Here is a 23312-nt window from a genome sequence, read left to right on the forward strand (position 1 = left end):
AACTTTATTCTGTACCTGACCTATGCTATACCTGATCTGGATGTCATAGCAGCTGACAGTGAATGCAAATAGAAGCAAATCATTAATCTGTTTCCCAGTACTGTCACCTTTTTCATCACAATTTCCCTCACCTTTTTATAAAATAAATCGCAAACAAAAAAAAGACACTAGGGATTTTTTATTTTGCTAAACTTTCTGCTGGAAATGACTAATTTCCAAAATCTGCAGTGGAATCTTAAGGTACAGATTTTTAAACAAGTATACATGATAAATAAAATTCACTACGTAAAATATATTTAGGAGTTTTCAGTTTAGCACTGTGTTGGGGAAAAACCTACCTTAACTCATAAATTATTAAGAAAAAAAAGTCAGTATTTACAACATTATCGTAACGACTTACCTTCAATGCTTATTTCTGCGATTCTTTTGTTTTGATCACGGATGAAAACTTTCAGACGTGCCAACTCTGCACATATATGGAGGTTGATCACATCTTCAAACTTAGATTTTTTAGAAGCTGAAAGGAATTAAAAGAACACTTGTGTAGTTGAAGCTAAATATAAACCGACCAAACAAAAGATAAAGGCAGGATATAGATAACCTTGTGCACAACTTGTGTAAGCTCCTACAATATATGGAGAATGTAGCAGAGAGCGCCAATCAGCCAACCTTTGATGTGCATCCTCCACTCACCATTAGTTTGGCACATTTACACACAACTTGGGAGATGGTGATAGTGTGAAGCATTGCCCATCTACGATTTTTACGTGCATATTGTGGTTTCCGCAAAACATATTAAGGCAGAATGCTCATCCAAGGAATGTGGAGGATAAGGAAAGAAGATTTTATTTTAATTCATTCATGGGATGTGGGCGTCACTGGCAAAGCTAGCATTTATTTCCCATCACTAATTGCCCTCGAGAACCTTCTTGAACCGTTGCAGTTAGTGAGGTGAAGGTACTCCCACAGTGCCATTAGTGTGGGAGTTCCAGGATTTCGACCCAGCGATTATGAAGAAGCGGTGATATATTTCCAAGTCAGGATGGTGTGTGTGACTTGGAGAGGAATTTGCATGTGGTGGTGTACCCAAGCACCTGCAGCCCTTGTCCTTCTGGAGGTTGCGGGTTTGGGAGGTGCTAGTGAAGCAGTCTTGGCGAGTTGCTGCAGTGTATCTTGTAGATGGTACACACTGCAGCCACTGTGCGCCAGTGGCAGAGGGAGTGAATGGTTAAGGTGGTGGATGGGGTGGCAATTAAGCGGGCGGCTTTGCTCTGGATTGTGTCGAGGTTCTTGAGTGTTGTTGGAGCTGCACTCATCCAGGCAAGTGGAGAGTATTCCATCACACTCCTGACTTGTGCCTTTAAGTTGGTGGAAAGGCTATAAGGGAGTCAGAAGTTGAGCCGCAGAATACCTAGCCTCTGACCTGCTCTTGTAGCCACAGTATTTGTGGCTGGCCCAGTTAAGTTTCTGGTCAATGGTGACCCCCAGGATGTTGATGGTGGGGGATTCAGCGATGGTAATCCCACTGAATGTCAAGGGGAGGTGGCTAAACTCTCTCTTGCTGGAGATAGTCATTGCCTGGGACTTGTGTGGCATGAATGTTCCTTGCCAGTTATCAGCCCAAGTCTGAATGTTGTTCAGGTCTTGCTGCATGCGGGCATGGACTACTTCATTATCTGAGGAGTTGCGAATGGAACTGAACTCTGTGCAATCATCAGCAAACATCCCCACATCTGACATTATGATGGAGGGAAGGTCATTGATTAAGCAGCTGAAGATGGTTGGGGCCTAAGACACTGCCCTGAGGAACTCCTGCAGCGATGTCCTGGGGCTAAGATGATTGGCCTCCAACAACCAGTCCAAAGCGTCAGTGGTGAGAGCGATTGGCGCATCGGGCAACAGATGCGCCAACATGGTCGCGTTAGCCAGGGCCCTTTTCGTGTCCGTGAAAGAATTGGCCATCTCCTCGGACCAGTCGACGGCGAGCTCGGCGGGCTTGCCTTTGAGGGCCTCATAAAGGGGCCGCATAAGCTGGGCTGCCCGGGGAACGAAGCGATGATAAAAGTTCACCATGCCCAAAAACTCCTGCAGGGCCCTCACGGTGAGGGGTCGCGGAAAATCCTTCATGGCCTCCACTTTCGACAGCAGTGGCACCGCCCCATCCTTCGTGATGCGGTGCCCAAGAAAGTCGATCGAGGACAGCCCGAACTAGCACTTGGCCAGATTGACAATTAGGCCGTGCTGGCTGAGGCGTTCGAAGAGAGTCCGGAGGTGGGACACATGCTCCGTCCTGGAGGCGCTGGCGATGAGAATGTCATCCAGGTAGACAAACAGGAATGGCAGGTCCCGTAACACGGTGTCCATTAGGCGTTGAAAAGCCTGAGCGGCGTTTTTGAGACTGAATGGCATGCGGAGGAATTCGAACAGCCCGAACGGGGTGATCACCGCAGTTTTTGGGACGTCCTGCGGCCGAACGGGGACCTGCTGGTAACCCCGAACGAGGTCCACTTTAGAGAAAACAACTTTCCCGGCCAGGCGGGCGGGAAAGTCCTGGATGTGTGGAATCGGGTAGCGGTCAGGGGTCGTAGCATCGTTGAGGCGCCGGTAATCGCCGTAGGGGCGCCAACCGCTGCCTGGTTTCGGTGCGATGTGGAGGGGCGAGTCCCACGGACTGTTCGACTGGCGAATGATGCAGAGGCGCACCATTGTGTCGAACTCGGCTTTAGCGATGGCGAGTTTCCCCGGGTCGAGGCGCCGAGCGCGGGCATAGACAGGCGGACCAGTGGTCGGGATGTGGTGTTCTACCCCATGCTTGGTGGCGGCGGACGAGAAAGTGGGCTTCGTGAGGTCCGGGAACCCGGCGAGGAGGCGGGAAAACTCGGAGGCCGAGAGTGCGCTGGACAACTTCGTCGTGCCGGAACCACTGAGCGAACACGGGAGCGAACTGAAAGTCTCAGCGTTGACGATACGTCGGTTCTTGACGTCCACCAAAAGGCCATTGGCACAGAGGAAGTCGGCGCCGAGAAGGGGGGGTGGACACTTTTGCTGTAACAAAGTCCCAAGCGAAACGCTGCCCGCCAAAACACAGCGCATCTTGTAGATGGTACACACTGCAGCCACGGTAGTGGAGGGAGTGAATGTTTAAGGTGGTGGATGGGGTGCCAATCAAGCGGGCTGCTTTGCCCTGGATGGTGTCGAGCTTCTTTAGTGTTGTTGGAGCTGCACTCATCCACGCAAGTGGAGAGTATTCCATCACACTCCTTACGTGTGCCTTGTAGATGGTAGAAAGGCTTTGGGGAGTCAGGAGGTGAGACACTCTCCGCAGAATACCTAGCCTCTGACCTGCTCTTGTTGCCACAGTATTTATGTGGCTGGTCCAGTTAAGTTTCTGGTCAATGGTGACCCCCAGGATGTTGTTGGTGGGGGATTCGGCGATGGTAATGTTGTTAAATGTCATGGGGCGGTGGTTAGACTGTCGTTTGTTGGGGATAGTCATTGCCTGGCACTTCTGTGGCGCAAATGTTACCTGCCACTTATCAGCCCAAGCCTGAATGTCGTTCAGGTCTTGTTGCATGCGGGCATGGACTGCTTCATTATCTGAGGAGTTGCAAATGGTGCTGAACACTCTGCAATCATCAGCGAACATCCTCACTTCTGACATTATGCTGGAGGGAAGGTCATTGATGAAACAGCTGAAGATGGTTGGGCCTAGGACACTGCCGAGGAACTCCTGCAGTGATGTCCTGGGGCTGTGATGATTGACCACCAACCACCATAAACATCTTTGTTTGTGCAAGGTATGACTCCAGCCTCAACTACTCCTTGTAGTAGTGAGTTTCACATTCTCACCACTCTCGGGGTAAAGAAGTTCTTCTGAATTCCCTATTCGATTTCTTGGTATTTCTTATATCGATTGCCTCTAGTTTTGCTCTTCCCCATTAACTGGAAACACTCCCCCCCCCCCCTCCTCTCTCCCCCCCCTCCCCCTCCCCTCCCCCTCTCTCCCCCCCTCCCCCTCCCCCCCCATTGGCTCCTGGGGTGTGGGAGTCACTGACAAGGCCAGCATTTATTGCCCATCCCTAATTGAGGATGCAACTGGTAAAATAGATAAGGGAGAACCAGTGGATGTGGTGTATTTGGACTTTCAGAAGGCTTTCGATAAGGTCCCGCATAAGAGATTAGCATGTAAAGTTAAGGCACATGGGATTGGGGGCAAGGTATTGACTTGGATAGAGAACTGGTTGGCAGACAGAAAGCAAAGAGTTGGAATAAACGGGTCTTTTCCGAGTGGCAGGCAGTGACTAGTGGGGTACCGCACGGATCAGTCCTAGGACCCCAGCTGTTCACAATATATATTAATGATCTGGATTGAGGGAATTGGATGTAATATCTCCAAATTTGCAGACGACACAAAGCTGGGTGGGAGGGTATGCGGTGAGGAGGATGTCGTGAAACTCCAGTACGATTTGGACAGGTTGGGTGATTGGGCAGAAACATGGCAAATGCACTATAATGTGGATAAATGTGAGGTTATCCACTTTGGTGGCAGAAACAGGAAGGCACATTATTATTTGAATGGCAATAGATAGATTGGGAGAAGGGGAAGTGCAACGGGACCTGGGTGTTCTTGTGCACCAGTCGCTGAAGGTAAGCATGCAGGTGCAGCAGGCGGTTAAGAAGGCAAATGGTATGTTGGCCTTCGTAGCAAGAGGGTTCGAGTACAGGAACAAGGATGTCTTGCTGCAGTTGTACAGGGCCTTAGTGAGACCGCATCTTGAGTACTGTGTGCAGTTTTGGTCGCCTTATCTGAGGAAGGATGTTCTTGCCATGGAAGGTGTGCAGCGAAGATTCACCAGGCTGATACCTGGGATGGCAGGAATGACGTATGAGGAGAGATTGTGTCAATTGGGCTTATACTCGCTGGAGTTTAGAAGATTGAGAGGGGATCTCATCGAAACCTATAAAATTCTGTCAGGCCTGGACAGACTAGATGCAGGAAGGATGTTCCCGATGGCCGGGGAGTCCAGAACCAGGGGTCACAGTCTAAGAATAAGGGGTAAGCCATTTAGGACTGAGATGAGGAGGAATTTCTTCACCCAGAGAGTGGTGAACCTGTGGAATTCTCTGCCAGAGGGCAGTGGAGGCCAGTTCATTAAATATATTCAAAAGAGTTGGATATATTTCTTAAGGCTAAAGGGATCAAGGGATATGGGGAGAAGGCAGGGACAGGGTACTGAATTTGGATGATCAGCCATGATCTCATTGAATGGTGGAGCAGGCTCGAGGGGCCGAATGGCCTACTCCTGCTCCTATCTTCTATCTTTCTATGTTTCTATGTTAATTGCACTCGAGAAAGTGGTGGTGAGCCACCTTCTTGAATCGCTGCAGTCCGCGTGGCGACAGTCCTCCCACACTGCTGTTAGGGAGGGAGTTCCAGGATTTTGACCCCACAACGATGAAGGAACGACAATATATTTCCAAGTCAGGATGGTGTGTAACTTAGAGGAGAACTTGCAGGTCATGTTCCCATGCGCCTGCTGCCCTGGTACTTCTAGGTGGTAGACGTCACGGGTTTGGATGGTGCTGCCGAAGAAGCCTTGGCAAGTTGCTGCAGTGCATTTTGTAGATGGTACACACTGCAGCCACGGTACGCCGGTGGTGGAGGGAGTGAATTTTTAAGGTGGTGGATGGGGTGCCAATCAAGCAGGCTGCTGTGTCCTGGATGGTGTCGAGCTTCTTGAGTGTTGTTGAAGCTGCACACATCCAGACAAGTGTAGAGTATTCCATCACACTCCTGACTTGCGCCTTGTAAATGGTCGAAAGGTTTTGAGGAGTCTACTACACTACATCTACTACATTACCCTTATCTACCCTCTGTTACCTCCTCAAAAAATTCAATGAGGTTGGTCAAGCAACACTTTCCCTTTTGAAATCCACGTTGACTATTCAGTATTATATTATTGGTGTCTAGATTTGTGGTTGACAAATCAAATTCAAATCTGCATACAAATCTACTCAAGGGCTTATTGATCCAGTTCCCATGGCACTGTCCATTCATTTAGGCAGCTCTTGATTGTCATCCTAAATATCAACTGGGAATTCTGAATTGCAGAAGCATTTGAAGATGGTGGCCTGGATTCTGTGGTTAGCGGCGAATGAACGGCACGCGCCATTCGTTATGCTTACAGCTTCCCACAGACCTTTTGTGGGATTTTGCGCAGCAACTTGCGCTCATTGGAAGTCCAATACAGGGTATCTGGGACCTGTGTGAACAGGGAAAGCAACAGCGTGTCTCCTCAACCAATTAGATTGAAGTCAAAACCAGCAAGTGTAAGTTAGAATATTTATTTCAATGCAAAATCATGTACAGAAAGCAAAATAGAGAGGGAAAGAAAGATAGGATTAAGAGAGACCAAGAAAAAGTAAAAAACATTAATTTCAACAACAGTAATTAAAATCTGAAGGAAAGAGACTCCAGACTTGTAAAAGTAATTTTTCAGTGCCAGAGAGGTTGTTTGGAAGTAATTAAGACTTACACTTGAATGGACAAACCTCAACATTTTCTGGCGTGTTTAGTGGGTAACGTTACGCCCATCACGTGTTTGAGTGCCGAGTCGCTCAGCAAGATATTGGTGTAGCGAAGCTTGTGGAGGAGCAGGGCAACTGTGACAGCAACTTTCTGATTTCCATGTTTAACTGCGCACGTGCGGACGCCAAAAGTTGATATCCAATTTATTCCTCAACAACAGTGAGCGCTGATAACCTCACCATTATTCTGAACACAAAAGCTGGTCAATATCTAGTTTGACTTGCTCGCGTACTTGCTTAAGGGCTGTAATGCATATTGGTGCACCCACAGCACTTTGATTAGAAAGAAATTACTGCAGCAGGAACCTATTACAGATTACTGTAGGGTGCCTTGGGCAAATGGCTGAAGTTGAAGGGTGGCATCCACTGGGAAGAATTTGATTATGGCATTCTCTAGTTTAAGCATCTCTGTAGCAAGGTGGCACTACTGTAATGAAGAGAAGTACTTTGTAAGGATGATTCTACAGAAATAGCGAACCTGAAATGTGCTGCCGAACGCCAGCAACCACACTGCAGTACTGTCAAACTCCAGGATCCCCACTCCTAACCCCAGGACCATCGAGTACTGCTAAATACCCGATATGGGTTTCCAACTGGTGCACTTTGTATATCATCATGCTGTCGATGCCCTACATGGTATTAGCATAACTAATGTTAAAAAATACCAAAACCTCTGGCATGCGATGAGCAATGTCATGGGAGAGCTTTTGGTATGTACAAATGTAAGAGTTTTCTCCTATGGCTGTGTGCCAATGCAGCATCTAGATAATCATTCGGAACAGGAGTAGGCCATACAGCTCCACCAATCAATAAGATCAGGGCTGATCTTCAACCTCAACTCCACTTTCCCGCCCGAGCTCTCCACATACCTTGATTCTCACCACCCCACCCCCCCAGTCCAAAAATCAATTAATTAATCTATCAATCTACTTCAGCCTTGATTATACTCAACAACTCAGCATCCACAACCCTTTGGGGTAAAGAATTCCAAAGATTCACAACCCTCAGTGAAGAAATTCCTCCTCATCTCAGTCTTAAATGGCCAATCCCTTATCCTGAGACTATGCCCCCTAGTTCTAGACTCTCCAGCAAAGGGAAACAACCTCTCGGCATCTCCCCTATTAATCCCCAATCAGAATCTTATGTTTCAATGAGATCACCTCTTATTCTTCTAAACTCGAGAGAGTTAGGCCCAATCTACTCAATCTCTCCTCACAGGACAACCCTCTCATCCCAGGGATCAATCTACAGGTAGTGAACTTTCATTGCACCACTTCTAAAGGCATATATGTCCTTTCTCAGATAAGGAGACCAAAACTGTGCATGGTATTACTCCAGATGTGGTCTCACCAATACCCTGTACAATTGTAGTTAAGATTTCCTTACTCTTGTACTCCAACCCCTTTGCAATAAAGGCCAACATGCCATTTGCCTTCCTAATTGCTTGCTGTACCTGCATAATAATTTTCTGTGTTTCCTGTACAAGGACACCTAAATCTCTCTGAACAGCAACATTTAATAGTTTCTCACGGTTTAAAAAAATATTCTGGCTAGAAATTTATTATAGCCCAGGAATGGGCGGTATCTTTAGAAAAGTTTGGGAATTAGCACCAGGCAAGCAAAATTCATACTCACTGCTCAAAGAAATGATTGGGGTGCTAAATCAAGTCTTAAAGGCCTAGCTCAGTGGCGTTACACTCAGAGTGGACCAATATCGGGTGCAGTCTAATCTCAACTCATCATTGCCACAGGCTTTTCCCAGTACTTAAAGGGAAGGTTCACTGATACTGCAGCACCTCATTCTCAGCATTGCTGGCTGTGCAGCTGCCTCAGCAAGGAGAAGCACAACAAGGAGGAGGAGCCAGAGGACTGAAGCAGGTGTGCTCATGGAAGATCTACCTCAGTCGGGTGGTCAGGGTGATTGAATGCTTCAACAAATGCTACATACCACCATCTGTACCACAAGCTTCACACACTGCCCAAAGCACCAAACCCCCAGCACTCACCCACCAACAATCTCTACCTACCAACACTCACACCCAGAACTCATGCCTTGCACACAATGACAGCTATTCAACTTTGGCAGGCACAAGGCTCATTAGAATGAATGTAATTTGTGTGATATGCTTATGCATAAATATATTAATGGAGTTTGCAATATTTTGTGGTCTCTCTCTTTTGTGCCCATGCGCCCAGGAGGACGCGGTGATATAGCATGACACAGGGATGGTATGATGGGCATGTGGTGAGCAAAAGGGATCTGGGATTTCAGTCATTCTGCTGTGAGGCTGGAGGGCTGTTTGGAGGAGGTGGCAAAGTTCTGTGACCACCACCTTGGTGATGCGTAGCCATCTAATACACTGCTCCTAGTTTACTTGAAAGGTAGGAGAAGTGCTGTCGGAATACCGTCGGAGGGCAAGGCCTCCTGGTAAGAGCCCTGATGTCCCTCCTCATCCCTCTGTGTACATGTTCCTGTAATTCTGGCTGCCTACGCTCCCTCCGCCATAGATCCTGGAGGGCGAGATGGCATGCCAATACAGCTCCCATTAATGTTGCCAAGTGAAGCAGTTTGAATCTTTGAACAATAAGTGTAGCCACTTTGCACTTGCCAGAGGACTGCTGATTAACAAAAGCTTGAAATTACTCACAAATAGCTCCATTGGCTGAAACTGACAAGAAGCAACTGAAACTAACCTGCCCCGACAGCTGTGTGTGATTAATGCTGATGCCTTTAAATAATGTCGCTCTAGCCAGCTTCCGTCAGCTGTGTGCCTGCTCTTCCTGTTGAGGCGCAAAGGTAAGTGGCGAAAATCAATTTTGCTGGGGCCGGGGTGTGGGGGAGCAAAGTGAGCGATGCACGCTCACTGACGTCACAATCTGCCTGGCGTTGAAGTTTCTGGCGGTACCTCGTACTGGCGGCGCAACAAGGGGGTCTGGATTTGCCGTGCGCTGCTGGATTTGCCTCGCCGCAGCGCTGTTTCATCAGCGCCCTGTTAGCACCAGCTGCCGGTGCTAACCAATTGAATTTTTCCCCCTCTGTTTTTCTATTCTTCCTACCAAAAGTGAATAACCTCACATTTCCCCACATGATACTCCATCTGCCACCTTATTGCCCACTCACTTAACCTGTCTATATCCCTTTGCAGGCTCTTTGTGTCCCCCCTCACAGCTTACTTTCCTACATCTGGGGTGGTGCTGAGCTATAAAGACCAGGAAACACCAAGCTGAGTCAACACTCAATGCTGAGTTAGCTGATCTGTACTGTAACAATTGGTCTCTGTCTCTGCATTCAAAAGCAGAAAAAATAATTTTTACTTTTCTAACACCTTGCATCATGTTTTCAGCTGGAGATGAGGATAGAATTGGACTGGGCTGTTATATTCACCATGGTCGAACATCCTAGTGTCATCCAACATCTTGATTTATACATGACAAATGTGCACTACTGGCATCCTTGAAACATAACCCTATTGGAAGTTCTTCATGAGAAAATGGGAAAATTATGCATGAATTATTGCCTTCAAGAGATGGGAAGAAAACTGGACTAAAAAAAAATTCAAGATATTTTATGCAACAAGGAACGTGAAAAGTGGATATTTCTTACATGTTTTTTTCTTTGTGAAGGTCTCTTCTTTCTTCCCCTCAATAGCAGGGACTTGTTCATCTGAACTGACCTTGGTTTCTGAATGTGGGATAAGGCTCTTCAGGAAATGAATGGAACTCAGCAGAGCTTCAGTGTGTAAATGAACATCCAGTGAAGAAAAGTTCACCTAAAGTAAAATTTAAGAACCGCTATTTGAGCAATTCTGAGGAGATCAAATAATTCACAAAATCCAACCTACTATATAGAAACATGAATCTAAAATATGGCAGCAGTCCATGAAAAACAGAACTCTATATTTGATATTACTTCAGACCATTAATGTTTTAGGAAAATACATTAGTTAAAAACGAATTTCATTCCACATTGCTGATCTTGTTTATATATTTTAACACCTCCGTTAAGTTCATGTAGTTATTTTTTTCTCGTAACCGGCTACATCAGAACTTGCTGTCCTGCATTCCACCATTTTTAAATGAAAGATTATAAAGCTTATCGTATTGTTAAGTACAGGGGCATGTTCATATTTTCACTAAAGAAACTACTCAAATTGCAATCCAGGCACAAGGAAAATAAAAATGTGTACACATTATGCTACACATTGGCTTAGAAATCATGAACGTCACAAAAGCTGCCGGTTCCACTGCGGCCAGGTGTTAACAGCTGCTGAAAATGGTGGCGCTGGCAGGACCAAAGAATTGGCGCTGGGGACTAATTAACATTAGCCCAGTGCTAAACTCACCATGCAACGCCGTCCTGGTGACATTCATCCAGGTGGGAGGCACCAATGTAACGTGGCTGAAGTGTCATTGTAGCTCAAACAGCCTGCACTGAGAGTGTGGCTGTCATTTCAGAAAGCATTGTCAGTCTCTTAAAGGGGCAATGCCTTCTGAAATTAAAAAAAATAAAAATCATGTAAAATAGGCAGTTTAAGCCCCCACAGCTCAAGTGCTGTCTGAAAAAAAAACATTAAAGAATTCCCGAATGCGAGTCTTCAGTTGTACAAGGCCTTGGTGAAACCACACCTTGAGTATTGTGTGCAGTTTTGGTCACCTTATCTGAGGAAGGATGTTCTTGCCATGGAGGGAGTGCAGCGAAGATTCACCAGACTGATACCTGGGATGGCAGGAATGACGTATGAAGAGAGATTGGGTCGATTAGGCTTATATTCGCTAGAGTTTAGAAGAATGAGAGGGGATCTCATTGAAACGTATAAAATTCTAACAGGACTAGACAGACTAGATGCAGGAAGGATGTTCCCAATGGCGGGGGGGTCCAGAACCAGGGGTCACAGTCTAAGGATAAGGGTGTGGAGATGCCGGTGTTGGACTGGGGTGGACAAATGTAAGTCACACAACACCAGGTTATAGTCCAACAGTTTTATTTGAAATCACAAGCTTTTGGAGCGCTGCTCCTTCGTCAGGTGAAGTGGAGAGATGCATAAAGACACAGTTTATATAGTCAGAGAATAATGCCAGATGATTACAGGTGATCGTTCTAACTGCCATTTATCACACCTCGGCAGAGAGATAATCACAGCAATCAAAGGTGTGAATGGTGTCCAAACAGGTCAGTCAGGAAAACATTACATCAAAGAACAGTGAGGTGGGGTCACAAGGGGTCAAATGTTGCAGATGCTGGGGTCTGTATGAAAAACAAAAAACATTTTTTTTGCTGGAAATCACAGCAGGTCCGGCCACATCTGTGTAGAGAGAACCAGCCAATGACGACTCGAGTCTGGATGACCCTACGTCAGGTGGGGTTACATGTAGCGTGACATGAACCCAAGATCCCGGTTGAGGCCGTCCTCATGAGTGCGGAACTTGGCTATCAGTTTCTGCTCTACGATTTTGCGTTGTCGTGTGTCTCGAAGGCCGCCTTGGAGAATGCTTACCCGAAGATCGGAGGCTGAATGTCCTTGACTGCTGAAGTGTTCCCCGACTGGGAGGGAACACTCCTGCCTGGCGATTGTTGCGCAGTGTCCGTTCATCTGTTGTCGCAGTGTCTGCATGGTCTCGCCGATGTACCATGCTCCAGGGCATTCTTTCCTGCACCGTATGAGGTAGACGTTGCCCGAGTCACATGAATATGTACCAGGTGTCCTCACATGTGATGATGGTATCGGTGTTGATGATCTGGCATGTCTTGCAGAGGTTGCCGTGGCAGGGTTGTGTGGTGTCGTGGTCGCTGTTCTCCTGAAAGCTGGGTAATTTGCTGCGAACGATGGTCTGTTTGAGGTTAGGCGGCTGTTTGAAGGCGAGTAGTGGAGGCGTGGGGATGGCCTTAGCGAGGTGTTCGTCGTCATTGATGACATGTTGAAGGCTGCGAAGAACATGGCGTAGTTTCTCCGCTCCGGGGAAGTACTGGACGACGAAGGGTACTCTGTTGGTTGTGTCCCGTGTTTGTCTTCTGAGGAGATCTATGCGATTTTTGCTGTGGCCCGTCAGAACTGTCGATCGACGAGTCGAGCGTCATATCCGGTTCTTACGAGGGCGTCTTTCAGCGTCTGTAGGTGTCCATCGCGTTCCTCCTCGTCTGAGCAGATCCTGTGTATTCGCAGGGCTTGTCCATAGGGGATGGCTTCTTTAACGTGGTTAGGGTGGAAGCTGGAGAAGTGGAGCATCCTGAGGTTGTCCGTGGGCTTGCGGTAGAGTGAAGTGCTGAGGTGTCCGTCTTTGATGGAGATTCGTGTGTCCAAGAATGAAACCGATTCTGAGGAGTAGTCCATGGTGAGTTTGATGGTGGGATGGAACTTGTTGATGTTATCGTGTAGTCTTTTCAATGATTCTTCGCCGTGGGTCCATAGGAGGAAAATGTCGTCGATGTATCTGGTGTATAGCGTTGGTTGGAGGTCCTGTGCAGCGAAGAAGTCTTGCTCGAACTTGTGCATGAAGATGTTGGCGTATTGGGGTGCGAATTTGGTCCCCATGGCTGTTCCGTGTGTTTGGGTAAAGAACTGGTTGTCGAAGGTGAAGACATTGTGGTCAAGGATGAAGCGGATGAGTTGTAGGATGGTGTCTGGAGATTGGCTGTTGTTGGTGTTGAGTACTGAGGCTGTCGCAGCGATGCCGTCATCGTGGGGAATACTGGTGTAGAGTGCCGAGACGTCCATCGTGGCGAGGAGTGTTCCTGGTTCAACTGGTCCGTGGGTGCTGAGTTTCTGTAAAAAGTCTGTATTGTCGCGACAGAAGCTGGGGGTTCCCTGTACAATGGGTTTCAGGATGCCCTCGACGTATCCAGAGAGGTTCTCACACAGGGTTCCATTGCCTGATACGATAGGACGTCCGGGTGTGTTGGCTTTGTGTATCTTTGGGAGGCAGTAGAAGTCTCCCACGCGGGGAGTACGTGGGATGAGAGCGTGTAGGATGCTTTGAAGGTCTGGATCGAAGGTCTTGATCAGTCTGTTGAGTTGGCGGGTGTGTTCTTTGGTCGGATCTGCGGGTGACTGTCTGTAGTGTTCCTGGTTGTCCAGTTGTCGGTATGCTTCTTTGCAATAGTCCGTTCTGTTCTGTATGACGATGGCTCCTCCTTTGTCTGCTGGTTTGATGACGATGTTGCGGTTGGTCTTGAGAGCGTAGATGGCGTTGCGTTGTGCTCAGGTGACATTCTGGACTGTCTTTTGAGTGCGGCTGATGAATCTGGTGTTGATGCATCTCCTGACAGCTTGAGCATACATGTCAAGCTTAGGGCAGCGACCCTCCGGAGGGGTCCAATTTGACTCTTTCTTCTTCGGTTGCTGCACTACGGATCCCTGTCTGCTGTTCCGGATCATTGGTTCTCTCATTGGGTTCGCTGCTGACATCTTGGGATTTGTGGAAGAAGGAAGAATTCCCGGAGCCTCATTCTCCTGATGAATTCCTGTGTCTGCCGCGAGACCGATGGGGTCCATTTTGGTGGTGGGGCAGAAATTGAGCCCTCGGCTGAGAACTTCAATTTCGTCTGGTTGAAGGGTGTGGTCGGACAAGTTGACGATGGACTTCCCTGTGGTTTCAACCGTGGTACCGGGGGAGGCTTGGTTGCTGCTGGTGGTGATGCCGAGTTTCTCAAGCTTCCTGTTCTTGGTGTGCATGTAGGCAGTGTAGTTCCGTTGCCTCGTCTGTTTGGCAGTGTCTCGTAGCTGGTCTGCTGTGTCCTGAGCACAGGCTGAGAACATGGACTCTATCTCGGTTTCGGCGTCTGCTGTAGAGCTGGTGTACGAGATGGTTGAGGAGTGTGCGAGAGGTACGACGGCAAAGTCTCTCAGCGTAGTCTGTGCTGTAGGTCGACTTGAGTGGGTTCGTGATCTGTACATGGTACATACTCATGTGACTCGGCCAACGTTGTCTACCTCATACGTTGCAGGAAAAGATGCACCGGAGCATGGTACATCGGCGAGACCATGCAGACACTGCGACAACGGATGAACGGACACCGCGCAACAATCGCCAGGCAGGAGTGTTCCCTCCGAGTCGGGGAACACTTCAGCAGTCAAGGGCATTCAGCCTCCGATCTTCGGGTAAGCATTCTCCAAGGCGGCCTTCGAGACACACAACGCAAAATCGTAGAGCAGAAACTGATAGCCAAGTTCCGCACTCATGAGGACGGCCTCAACCGGGATCTTGGGTTCATGTCACGCTACATGTAACCCCACCTGACGTAGGGTCATCCAGACTCGAGTCGTCATTGGCTGGTTCGCTCTACACAGATGCGGCCGGACCTGCTGCGATTTCCAGCAAAAAAAATGTTTTTTGTTTTTCATACAGACCCCAGCATCTGCAACATTTGACCCCTTGTGACCCCCACCTCACTGTTCTTTGATGTAATGTTTTCCTGACTGACCTGTTTGGACACCATTCACACCTTTGATTGCTGTGATTATCTCTCTGCCGAGGTGTGATAAATGGCAGTTAGAACGATCACCTGTAATCATCTGGCATTATTCTCTGACTATATAAGCTGTGTCTTTATGCATCTCTCCACTTCACCTGACGAAGGAGCAGCGCTCCGAAAGCTTGTGATTTCAAATAAAACTGTTGGACTATAACCTGGTGTTGTGTGACCTCTTACATAAGGATATAAGGGGTAAGCCATTTAGGACAGAGATGAGGAGAAATTTCTTCACCCAGAGAGTGGTGAACCTGTGGAATTCTCTACCACAGAAAGCAGTTGAGGCCAACTTATTAAATATATTCAAGAAGGAGTTAAGATATATTTCTTAAGGCTAAAGGGATCAAGGGATATGGGGAGAAAGCAGGGACAGGGTACTGAATTTGGATGATCAGTCATGATCTCATTAAATGGCGGAACAGGCTTGAGGGGCCGAATGGACTACTCCTGCTCCTATCTTCTATGTTTCTTAAAGCTGAATTGTCTTCCACACAAAAAAATGGGAAAAGTGCTTCAGCACTAACACAAATGGCTCAACAAGCCAGGGGAAGGGCACCCAGTGTCTTGCTCGCATGTTTGTGCAGGGGATCAACATTGCAAGAGAGGTCCTCTATCCACAGGGTGCAGGAGGCCCTCCAGAAAGAACGATGTGGGACCACATCACCGAGGACATCACTGCCAGCAGTGTCACCCCCACCACCTGGCTCCAGTGCCCAAAATAGCTTCATGACCTCAGACCACTGGTCAACGTCAGTGAATGCATCTTCAAAAGCCATCTCCTACCAACTGCACCACTAGCCTCACACACTGCTCAATGCATGACTTCCCACGCCCCCAGCCCCCAATCACTCACCTACCAACAATTTATACCAAACACAAGGTACACCTCCCATTCTGAGCTTCACCTCATTCCCTTGGAGGAGACAGTGCTGGCCATTCTTGGCAGGGGCATGGCTGAGCCCTTCGCCAGCACGGGGCTGATAAAATACAAAATGCTGGTATCCTCATACATTATCCTCTTTCTCGCATGCACCTCTTGCTTTCCCGCGGCCCCCCCCCCCCCCCCACTTCCTCACCACAACTCCACCCTTGTGCCGCCTTCCTCATTTCACACATCAAAGAAAGGCAGCCTGCCCAGGTGGAGGTGGAGGTGGACGAGGAGGAGGCAGCGGACGAGGAAGAAGAACCGTCACTCGATTTGACACTACCAGTCCCCTGCTCCTCATGGGCGACCAGCAAGGGCATTTACATAAGGACATATGAAATCGGAGCAGGAGTAGGCAATTTGGCCCTTCGACCCTGCTCCGCCATTCAATAAGATCATGGCTGATCTTCTACTTCATCTCCACTTTCATGCACTATCCCCATATCCCTAGATTCCCTTAATATTCAAAAATCTATTGATCTCTGTCTCGAATATACTCAATGACTGAGCATCAACAGCCCTCTGGGGGCACAGAATTCCAAAGATTCACCACCTTCTGAGTGAAGAACTTTCTCCTCAACTCAGTCCTAAATGGCCGACCCCTTATTCTGAGACTGTGACCCATGGTTCTAGACTCCCCAGCCAGGGGAAACATCCTCCCTGCATCTAATCTGTCAAGTCCTGTAAGAATTTTGTATGTTTCAATGAGATCACCTCTCATTCTTCTAAATTCTAGAGAATATAGGCCTAGTCTACTCAATCTCTCCTCATAGGACAATTTCCCCCCCCCCATCCCAGGACAATCCCCCCATTAAAGGAACCAGTCTGGTGAACCGTCGTTGCACTCCCTCTGTGGCAAGTATATCATTCCTTAGGTAAGGAGACCAAAACTGTACACAATACTCCAGGTGTGGTCTCACCAGGGCCCTATATAATTGCATAAGACGTCTTTACTCTTATACTCAAATCCTCTTGTAATAAAGGCCAACATACCATTTGCTTTCCTAATTGTTTGTTGTACCTGCATGTTAAATTTCAGTGATTCGTGTACAAGGATACCCAGGTCCCTCTGAACAACAACATTTCCCAATCTCTCACCATTTAAAAAATACTCTGCTTTTCTATTTTTACTACCAAAGTGGATTACTTTACATTTCTCAACATTATATTCCATTTGTCATGTTCTTGCCCACTCACTTAGCCATTTTCAGTGTCCCCCACTGAAAGTCAGCAGCCTTCCACCAGCCATGCTGCAGCCACTGGGATAGCACTGTGTGACATCAGTAGGATAGGCAAAGGCATACACAAGACAGTCATTAAGGCAATGCAAAAGAGTGATGAGTTGATTTCTTGATGTCATATTGGATGGATAGATGGATTGGAAAGTTTGCTTTGTGGTGGCTTTTATTTCAGCATTGTGGCCAAGAGGACGCTGTGATGGTCAGTAACAGAGGGAAGGTAAGGTGTGGGACAAATGTTAAAAGGGGAATTGGGGTTGTGGTCACTGGTACCACAGGCGGATGATTCCATCCCAGGTATCCTGACCAGAAAGGGGCTGATCAGGTTGCATCTTTCCTTCTGCTTCCACTTCCTCCTCTTCCCTCTGCAAGAAGCAGCTAAAAATCTGAAATGAAAGCATAAAATGCGGTAAATACTCAGCAGGTCAGGCAGCATCTTGACCCGAGACGGGAACTTTGTTTCTCTGTCTACGGATATTGCCTGACCTGCTGAGTATTTCCAGCATTTTCTGTCTTCTCAGAAGCTTTACTTTACCATCCAAGGCATTGCAAGCATCCAGCAGTACTCCCTGCACACTTAAACTTTTAACATTTATTGCGCCAAGCCACTACTTCAATAAAAAAAAATTTAAATCCAGTCCAAAATCTTAAATGCAAACTTACCTGAAAGATTGCATGTTCCTTTAATTGGCGCTGATAGCATCTGTCAGTCTGTTCAAAGCTCTGTTTTCAAAGCAAGCTTAGGACCCAGTGCTGAACTCAGAACTAATGTCACAATTCGCTGAGGTGACGTTAAGTCAGCGTGTCACCCTCTCTTCATTTGCATGTTCAGGGCCAGCACTAATATCAGCAGTGCTAAGGCCCTCACCAAAATTGCAGCCACTGAGGTCCGTGCCAGAGAAGGGCGCTAGAGTGGCGGCTGCCATTTTTTGCCAGGACAGCGGTGCAAATGGGTGGCAGTAAGTGGCCCAATTTCTCGGCCATTATCTTTTCCATGTCGTATTTTAAGACGACCAGTCCTTCTCTTGTGGCATTGCAAATTGGGAGTCAAGTCCCAATGCAGGCAGCAAGTGAAGTGGGCTTAGATGGCAGGGGATAATTAGACATAAGCAGATAAAATTCAGTCCGTATTTTAAAGTCATATATTTTGCCCTTATTTTTAGATTTCCATTATAATTTACAATTATAAATCCCTATGTCCAGCTTTAAGAACATAAGAATACAAGAAATAAGAACAGAAGTAGGTCATACAGCCCCTCAAGCCTTCTCTGCCATTCAATAAGATCATGGCTGATTATCGACCTCAACTCCACTTTCCCGCCCAATCTCCATATCCCTCGATTCCCCTGGAATATACTCAAAGACTCAGCATTCACAGCCCTCTGGGGCAGAGAATTCCAAAGATTCACAACCCTCCGAGTGAAGAAATTCCTCCTCATCCCAGTCTTAAATGGCCTACTCCTTATCCTGAGACTATGCCCCCTAGTTCTAGACACTCCAGCCAGGGGAAACAGCCTCTCGGTATCTACCCTGTCAATCCCCTTCAGAATCTTGTTTGTTTCAATGAGATCACCTCTCATTCTTCTAAACTCCAGAGAGTGTAGGCCCATTCTACACAATCTCTCATCATAGGACAGCCCTCTCATCCCAGGAATCAATCTTGTGAACCTTCGCTGCACCACCTCCAAGGCAAGTATATCCTTCCTTAGATAAGGAGACCAAAACTGTGCACAGTACTCCAGGTGTGGTCTCAGCAAGGCCCTGTACAATTGTAGCAAGACTTCCTTACTCTTATACTCCAACCCCCTTGCAATAAAGGCCAACATGCCATTTGCCTTCCTTATTGCTTGCTGTACCTGCATGCTAGCTTTCTCTGTTACTTGCACGAGGACACCCAAAGTGAACACCAACATTTGAAAGTTTTGCACCATTTAAAAAATATTGTTTTCTATTCTTCCTACCAAAGTGAATAACCTCACATTTCCCGACATTATACTCCATCTGCCACCTTACTGCCCACTCACTCAGTTTATCTATATCCCTTTGCAGACTCTTTGGGCGGATTTTGTCAATGAAGGCGCGTTAGGGGCGGGACTGCTGGTTTTCGGGTTTCAGTCCCGCCCCCAGCGACGTCTGACCAACTCACGCTATTTTCCCTTGATTGACCTTGTGAAGCAGGGCGGGCTTACGTGCCAATTAAGGGAAAGCTGGTGACAGATGACATCAGCGTATGATGCTTCATCTGTCGAAAAATTTTTGACAGATGAATTGTCAGTGTTTTGACAGCTTTGAGAAGCTGATAATCTCTGTTCTAAGGTGAGCCCTTGCACAGAAGGCTCACCAAGACCTCTCTCCTCAGCAGAAAGCAGATGGCTGCTGCATCTGAGAATGCAGCAGCCATTCTATCATCTCTGCCATGGAGATGAGGCACCTCCGGATCCTCAAAGGTTGAAGCCTGCAGAAAGAAGAAAAGGTAAGGAAACTTTTTCCAACACTTTACACTCACCTCTCATACTTACCTGTCCACACTTGCACCCATCATTCACCTTTATAGCGGGCATTTCGACCCCTCTCACCCCCTGCAGACCCACTGCTCGCCTCGCTGACCCCGGCGAGGTTCTCGGCCATCGCGAAGCCCGCAATTGCAGGCGTAAAATGGGGATAAGCCTCAAAACTATCTGTTAACAGGTAGTTAACAGGCAGTTTTGAGGCTTATTTAATAGGCTGTAATCCCCTTCCCGCCTCGAGGAGACGGATCCCTGCACGACTCAGGGACCCGCCTCTCGGGAAGATGGCACGGAGGCGGGTTGGGAGCTGGGTCAGTACCTGCTCCCAGTTTCTGCCATTTTCCCTGCAGTCCCGCCTCCATAGGGCTAGGAAAATTCCCCCCTTTCTGTTCTCCTCGCAGCTTACTGTCCCACCTAGCTTTGTATCATCAGCAAACTTGGATACATTACACGCGGTCCCTTCATCTAGGTCATTAATATAGATTGTAAATAACTGAGGCCCCAACACTGATCCTTGTGGCACCCCACTAGTTACAGCCTGCCAACCTGAAAAAGATCTGTTTATTCCTACTCTCTGTTAACCAATCCTCTATCCATGCTACTACATTACCACCAACCCCGTGAGCCCTAATCTTGTGCAATCTTTTATGTGGCACCTCATCAAATACCTTTTGGAAATCCAAATATACTACATCCACTGGGTCCCCTTTATCTACCCTGCTAGTTACATCCTCAAAAAACTCTTAATAAATTTGTCAAACACGATTTCCCTTTCATAAAACCATGTTAACTCTGCCTGATCATGTTATGATTTTCTAAGTGCCCTGATACCACTTCCTCAACAATGGTTTCCAGCATTTTCCCGACAACTGATGTCAGGTTAATTGGCCTGTAGTTCCTGGTTTTTTCTCTCCCTCTTTTCTTGAATAGCGGTGTTACATTTGCGACCTTCCAATCCGCTGGGACCATTCTAGAATCTAGGGAATTTTGGAAGATCAAAGCCAATGCATCCACTATCTCTTCAGCCACCTCTTCCAGAACCCTAGGATGTAGGCCATCAGGTCCAGGGGATTTGTCGGCTTTTAGTCCCATTAGTTTCCCTAGTACTTTTTCTCTACTTATATTAATTACTAACTAGTGGGGCGGGGGTGGGGGGGGGGGGAGGTTCCTAGAGAGCAAATAATAAAAATGACAACAGAGAAGGTCATAGACTTAGGTAGCAGTGGGGAAATTAAAAACCAGAGCGTGTCAGGAAGGGGCAGAAGGTATGGAATAAAAGGTAAAGTAATAAAAAGGGCAAAAGCAGGAACTAAGTGTCACAAAACATATTTGAAAGTTCTCTATCTGAATGCACGTAGCATTCATAACAAAATAGACGAGTTAATGGCACAAATAACTAGATATGGGTATGATCTTGTGGCCATTACAGAAACATGGCTGCACGGTGACAATGCCTGGGAATTAAACATACCAGGTTATTTAACGATCAGGAAGGACAGGCAGGAAGGAAGGGGAGGTGGGGTGGCTATGTTAATAAAGGAAGGAATCACTAATACAGAGAAATGATATTGGGTCAAAAGATCAGGATAATGAAACAGTTTGGGTGGAGATAAGGAATAATAAGGGGAAAAAAAGCACTAGTGGGCATAGTCTATAGGCCTCCGAACAGTGGCAACTCTGTTGGACGGAGTATCAATCAGGAAATAGTTGAGGCTTGTAATAAGGGAACATCTATAATTATGGGGGATTTTAACTATCATATTAATTGGACAAATCAAATTGGGCAGGGCTGCCTTGAGGATGAGTTCATTGAGTGTATTAGGGATGGGTTTCTTGAGCAGTATGTAACTGAACCGACCAGGGGGCAAGCAACCTTAGATCTGGTCCTGTGTAATGAAACAGGATTAATTAAAAATGTCCTAGTAAAGGATCCCCTTGGAATGAGTGACCATAACATGGTTGAATTCCATATTCAATTAGAGGGTGAGAAGGTTGGATCTCAAACAAGTATGCTAAGCTTGAATAAAGGAGACTATGAAGGTATGAGAGCGGAATTGAGTAGAGTGGATTGGGAAAATAGATTAAAGGGTAAGACGATACATGATCAGTGGTGTACATTTAAGGAGTTATTTTACAACTTCCAAAAAATATATATTCCACTGAGAAGAAAAGGGTGTAAACGAAAAGACAGCCATCCGTGGCTAAGTAAAGAAATTAAGGATAGTATTCGACTAAAAACAAGGGCATATAAGGTAGCCAAATCTAGTGGGAGGATAGAGGATTGGGAAAACTTTAAAAGACAGCAAAAAATGACAAAAAGATTGATTAAGAAAGGGAAGATAGATTATGAAAGTAAATTAGCAAAAAATATAAAAACAGATAGTAAGAGTTTTTATCTATATATATAAAGCGGCTCTTCTGTCTGTCTGTCCCGATGTCTGTCTGTCTGTTCTCTATACGTTTGAAAGTTACAGAGCGTACCGACGCGCACGTTGCCTCAAAAGAAAGCTTGCGATTCCGGACCGGTCATAGGCGTATTTACGTTTCGGCCGGACAAAAATCCCGCCCGCAGTATCCCAAAAACGTTCAGCGTTCCGCTCATTAGCATCTCATTAGCGACCGTGTGATGTCGAGGTCGACCAATCGGACGGCGGGTTCCTGGCGCGTGCCGTCCGACAGTTGAGTGTCGAGTGACTCGACGATTGACCAATCCTACGCTTCGGTGACCTGACCGGTCGACCAATCGGTGCGTGTGTGGGCGGGCCTTACCCTTCTGAACCGAGGTGAGTGGCCGCCATCTTGATTTTTCACGATTTTTTCCCCCACACTTTCTGTGTGTTAGGGAACTAAGGTAAATATTTGAATTGTGTTAGGGAATTAATTAACAATTTATTTCAGTTTTATATTGAGTTTAGCAACCCCCCCCCCCTCCTCCTCACCCTCGCGCAGGAGGGACTCGGTGCTGGTCTCCAGGCCCGCTGCAGGCAGGCCTGAAGCTCCAAAAATTTCTCTATCTCTCTCTCTTCCCTCTCTCTCTCTCCTTCTCCTCTTCCCTCTCGCTCCTTCTCCTCTTCCCTCTCTGTCTCTCTCTACTTCCCCCTCTCAGGTTTGACGGTGTCGGGGCCCGAAGTGAGCCGCTCTAACGGCCGCCAGCCCGCGGGGTTTCCCTGCCTACTCCCCGCTCTAACGGCCGCAAGCCCGCGGGGTTTCCCTGCCTACTCCCCGCGGGCCGCCTCGCGCCGCTGGCACTGACCGCGCATGCGCCGCCCGCCCGCGAGAGCCCGCTCTGGCTTTTTTTTTTATAAAACGGCAACCACGCATGCGCACGGCCGTTGCGCAGCCGCCTTGACGCCGGCACGCATGCGCACGGCCCCCGTGACGCCAGCACACAGCCTCGTGAGATCGCGGGGGGTGCGAGCCTCGGGAAATCGCGGGGGGCGGGGGGGAAAAGAGAGCCTCGGGAAATCGCGGGGGGGGGGGGGGGAGAGCCTCGGGGAATCGCGGGGGGCGGGGGGGGAGAGAGCCTCGGGAAATCGCGGGGGGGGGGGGAGAGCCTCGGGAAATCGCAGGGGGGGGGGGGGGGGGGA

The 23312-nt window shown here is 47.6% G+C and overlaps 1 protein-coding gene across 6 annotated transcripts in view; it reads right to left on the minus strand.

Moving 5' to 3' along the window:
- The window catches only part of vps13a (vacuolar protein sorting 13 homolog A), a 631135-nt gene that overhangs the window by 317671 nt on the left and 290152 nt on the right, over positions 1-23312 (minus strand). For all 6 annotated transcript variants that reach the window (XM_085985825.1, XM_085985842.1, XM_085985834.1 and 3 more), the window contains exons 29-30: positions 10193-10358; positions 401-517 (exon numbers count right to left, since the gene is read on the minus strand). In XM_085985825.1, coding sequence (XP_085841951.1) covers positions 401-517; positions 10193-10358 — 283 coding nt within the window. The remainder of the gene's footprint in view (positions 1-400; positions 518-10192; positions 10359-23312) is intronic.

This window comes from Somniosus microcephalus, chromosome 1 (genome assembly GCF_052327205.1).
Source record: "Somniosus microcephalus isolate GS21.2 chromosome 1, FLI_Smic_1.0, whole genome shotgun sequence".
Taxonomy (NCBI): Eukaryota; Metazoa; Chordata; class Chondrichthyes; order Squaliformes; family Somniosidae; genus Somniosus; species Somniosus microcephalus.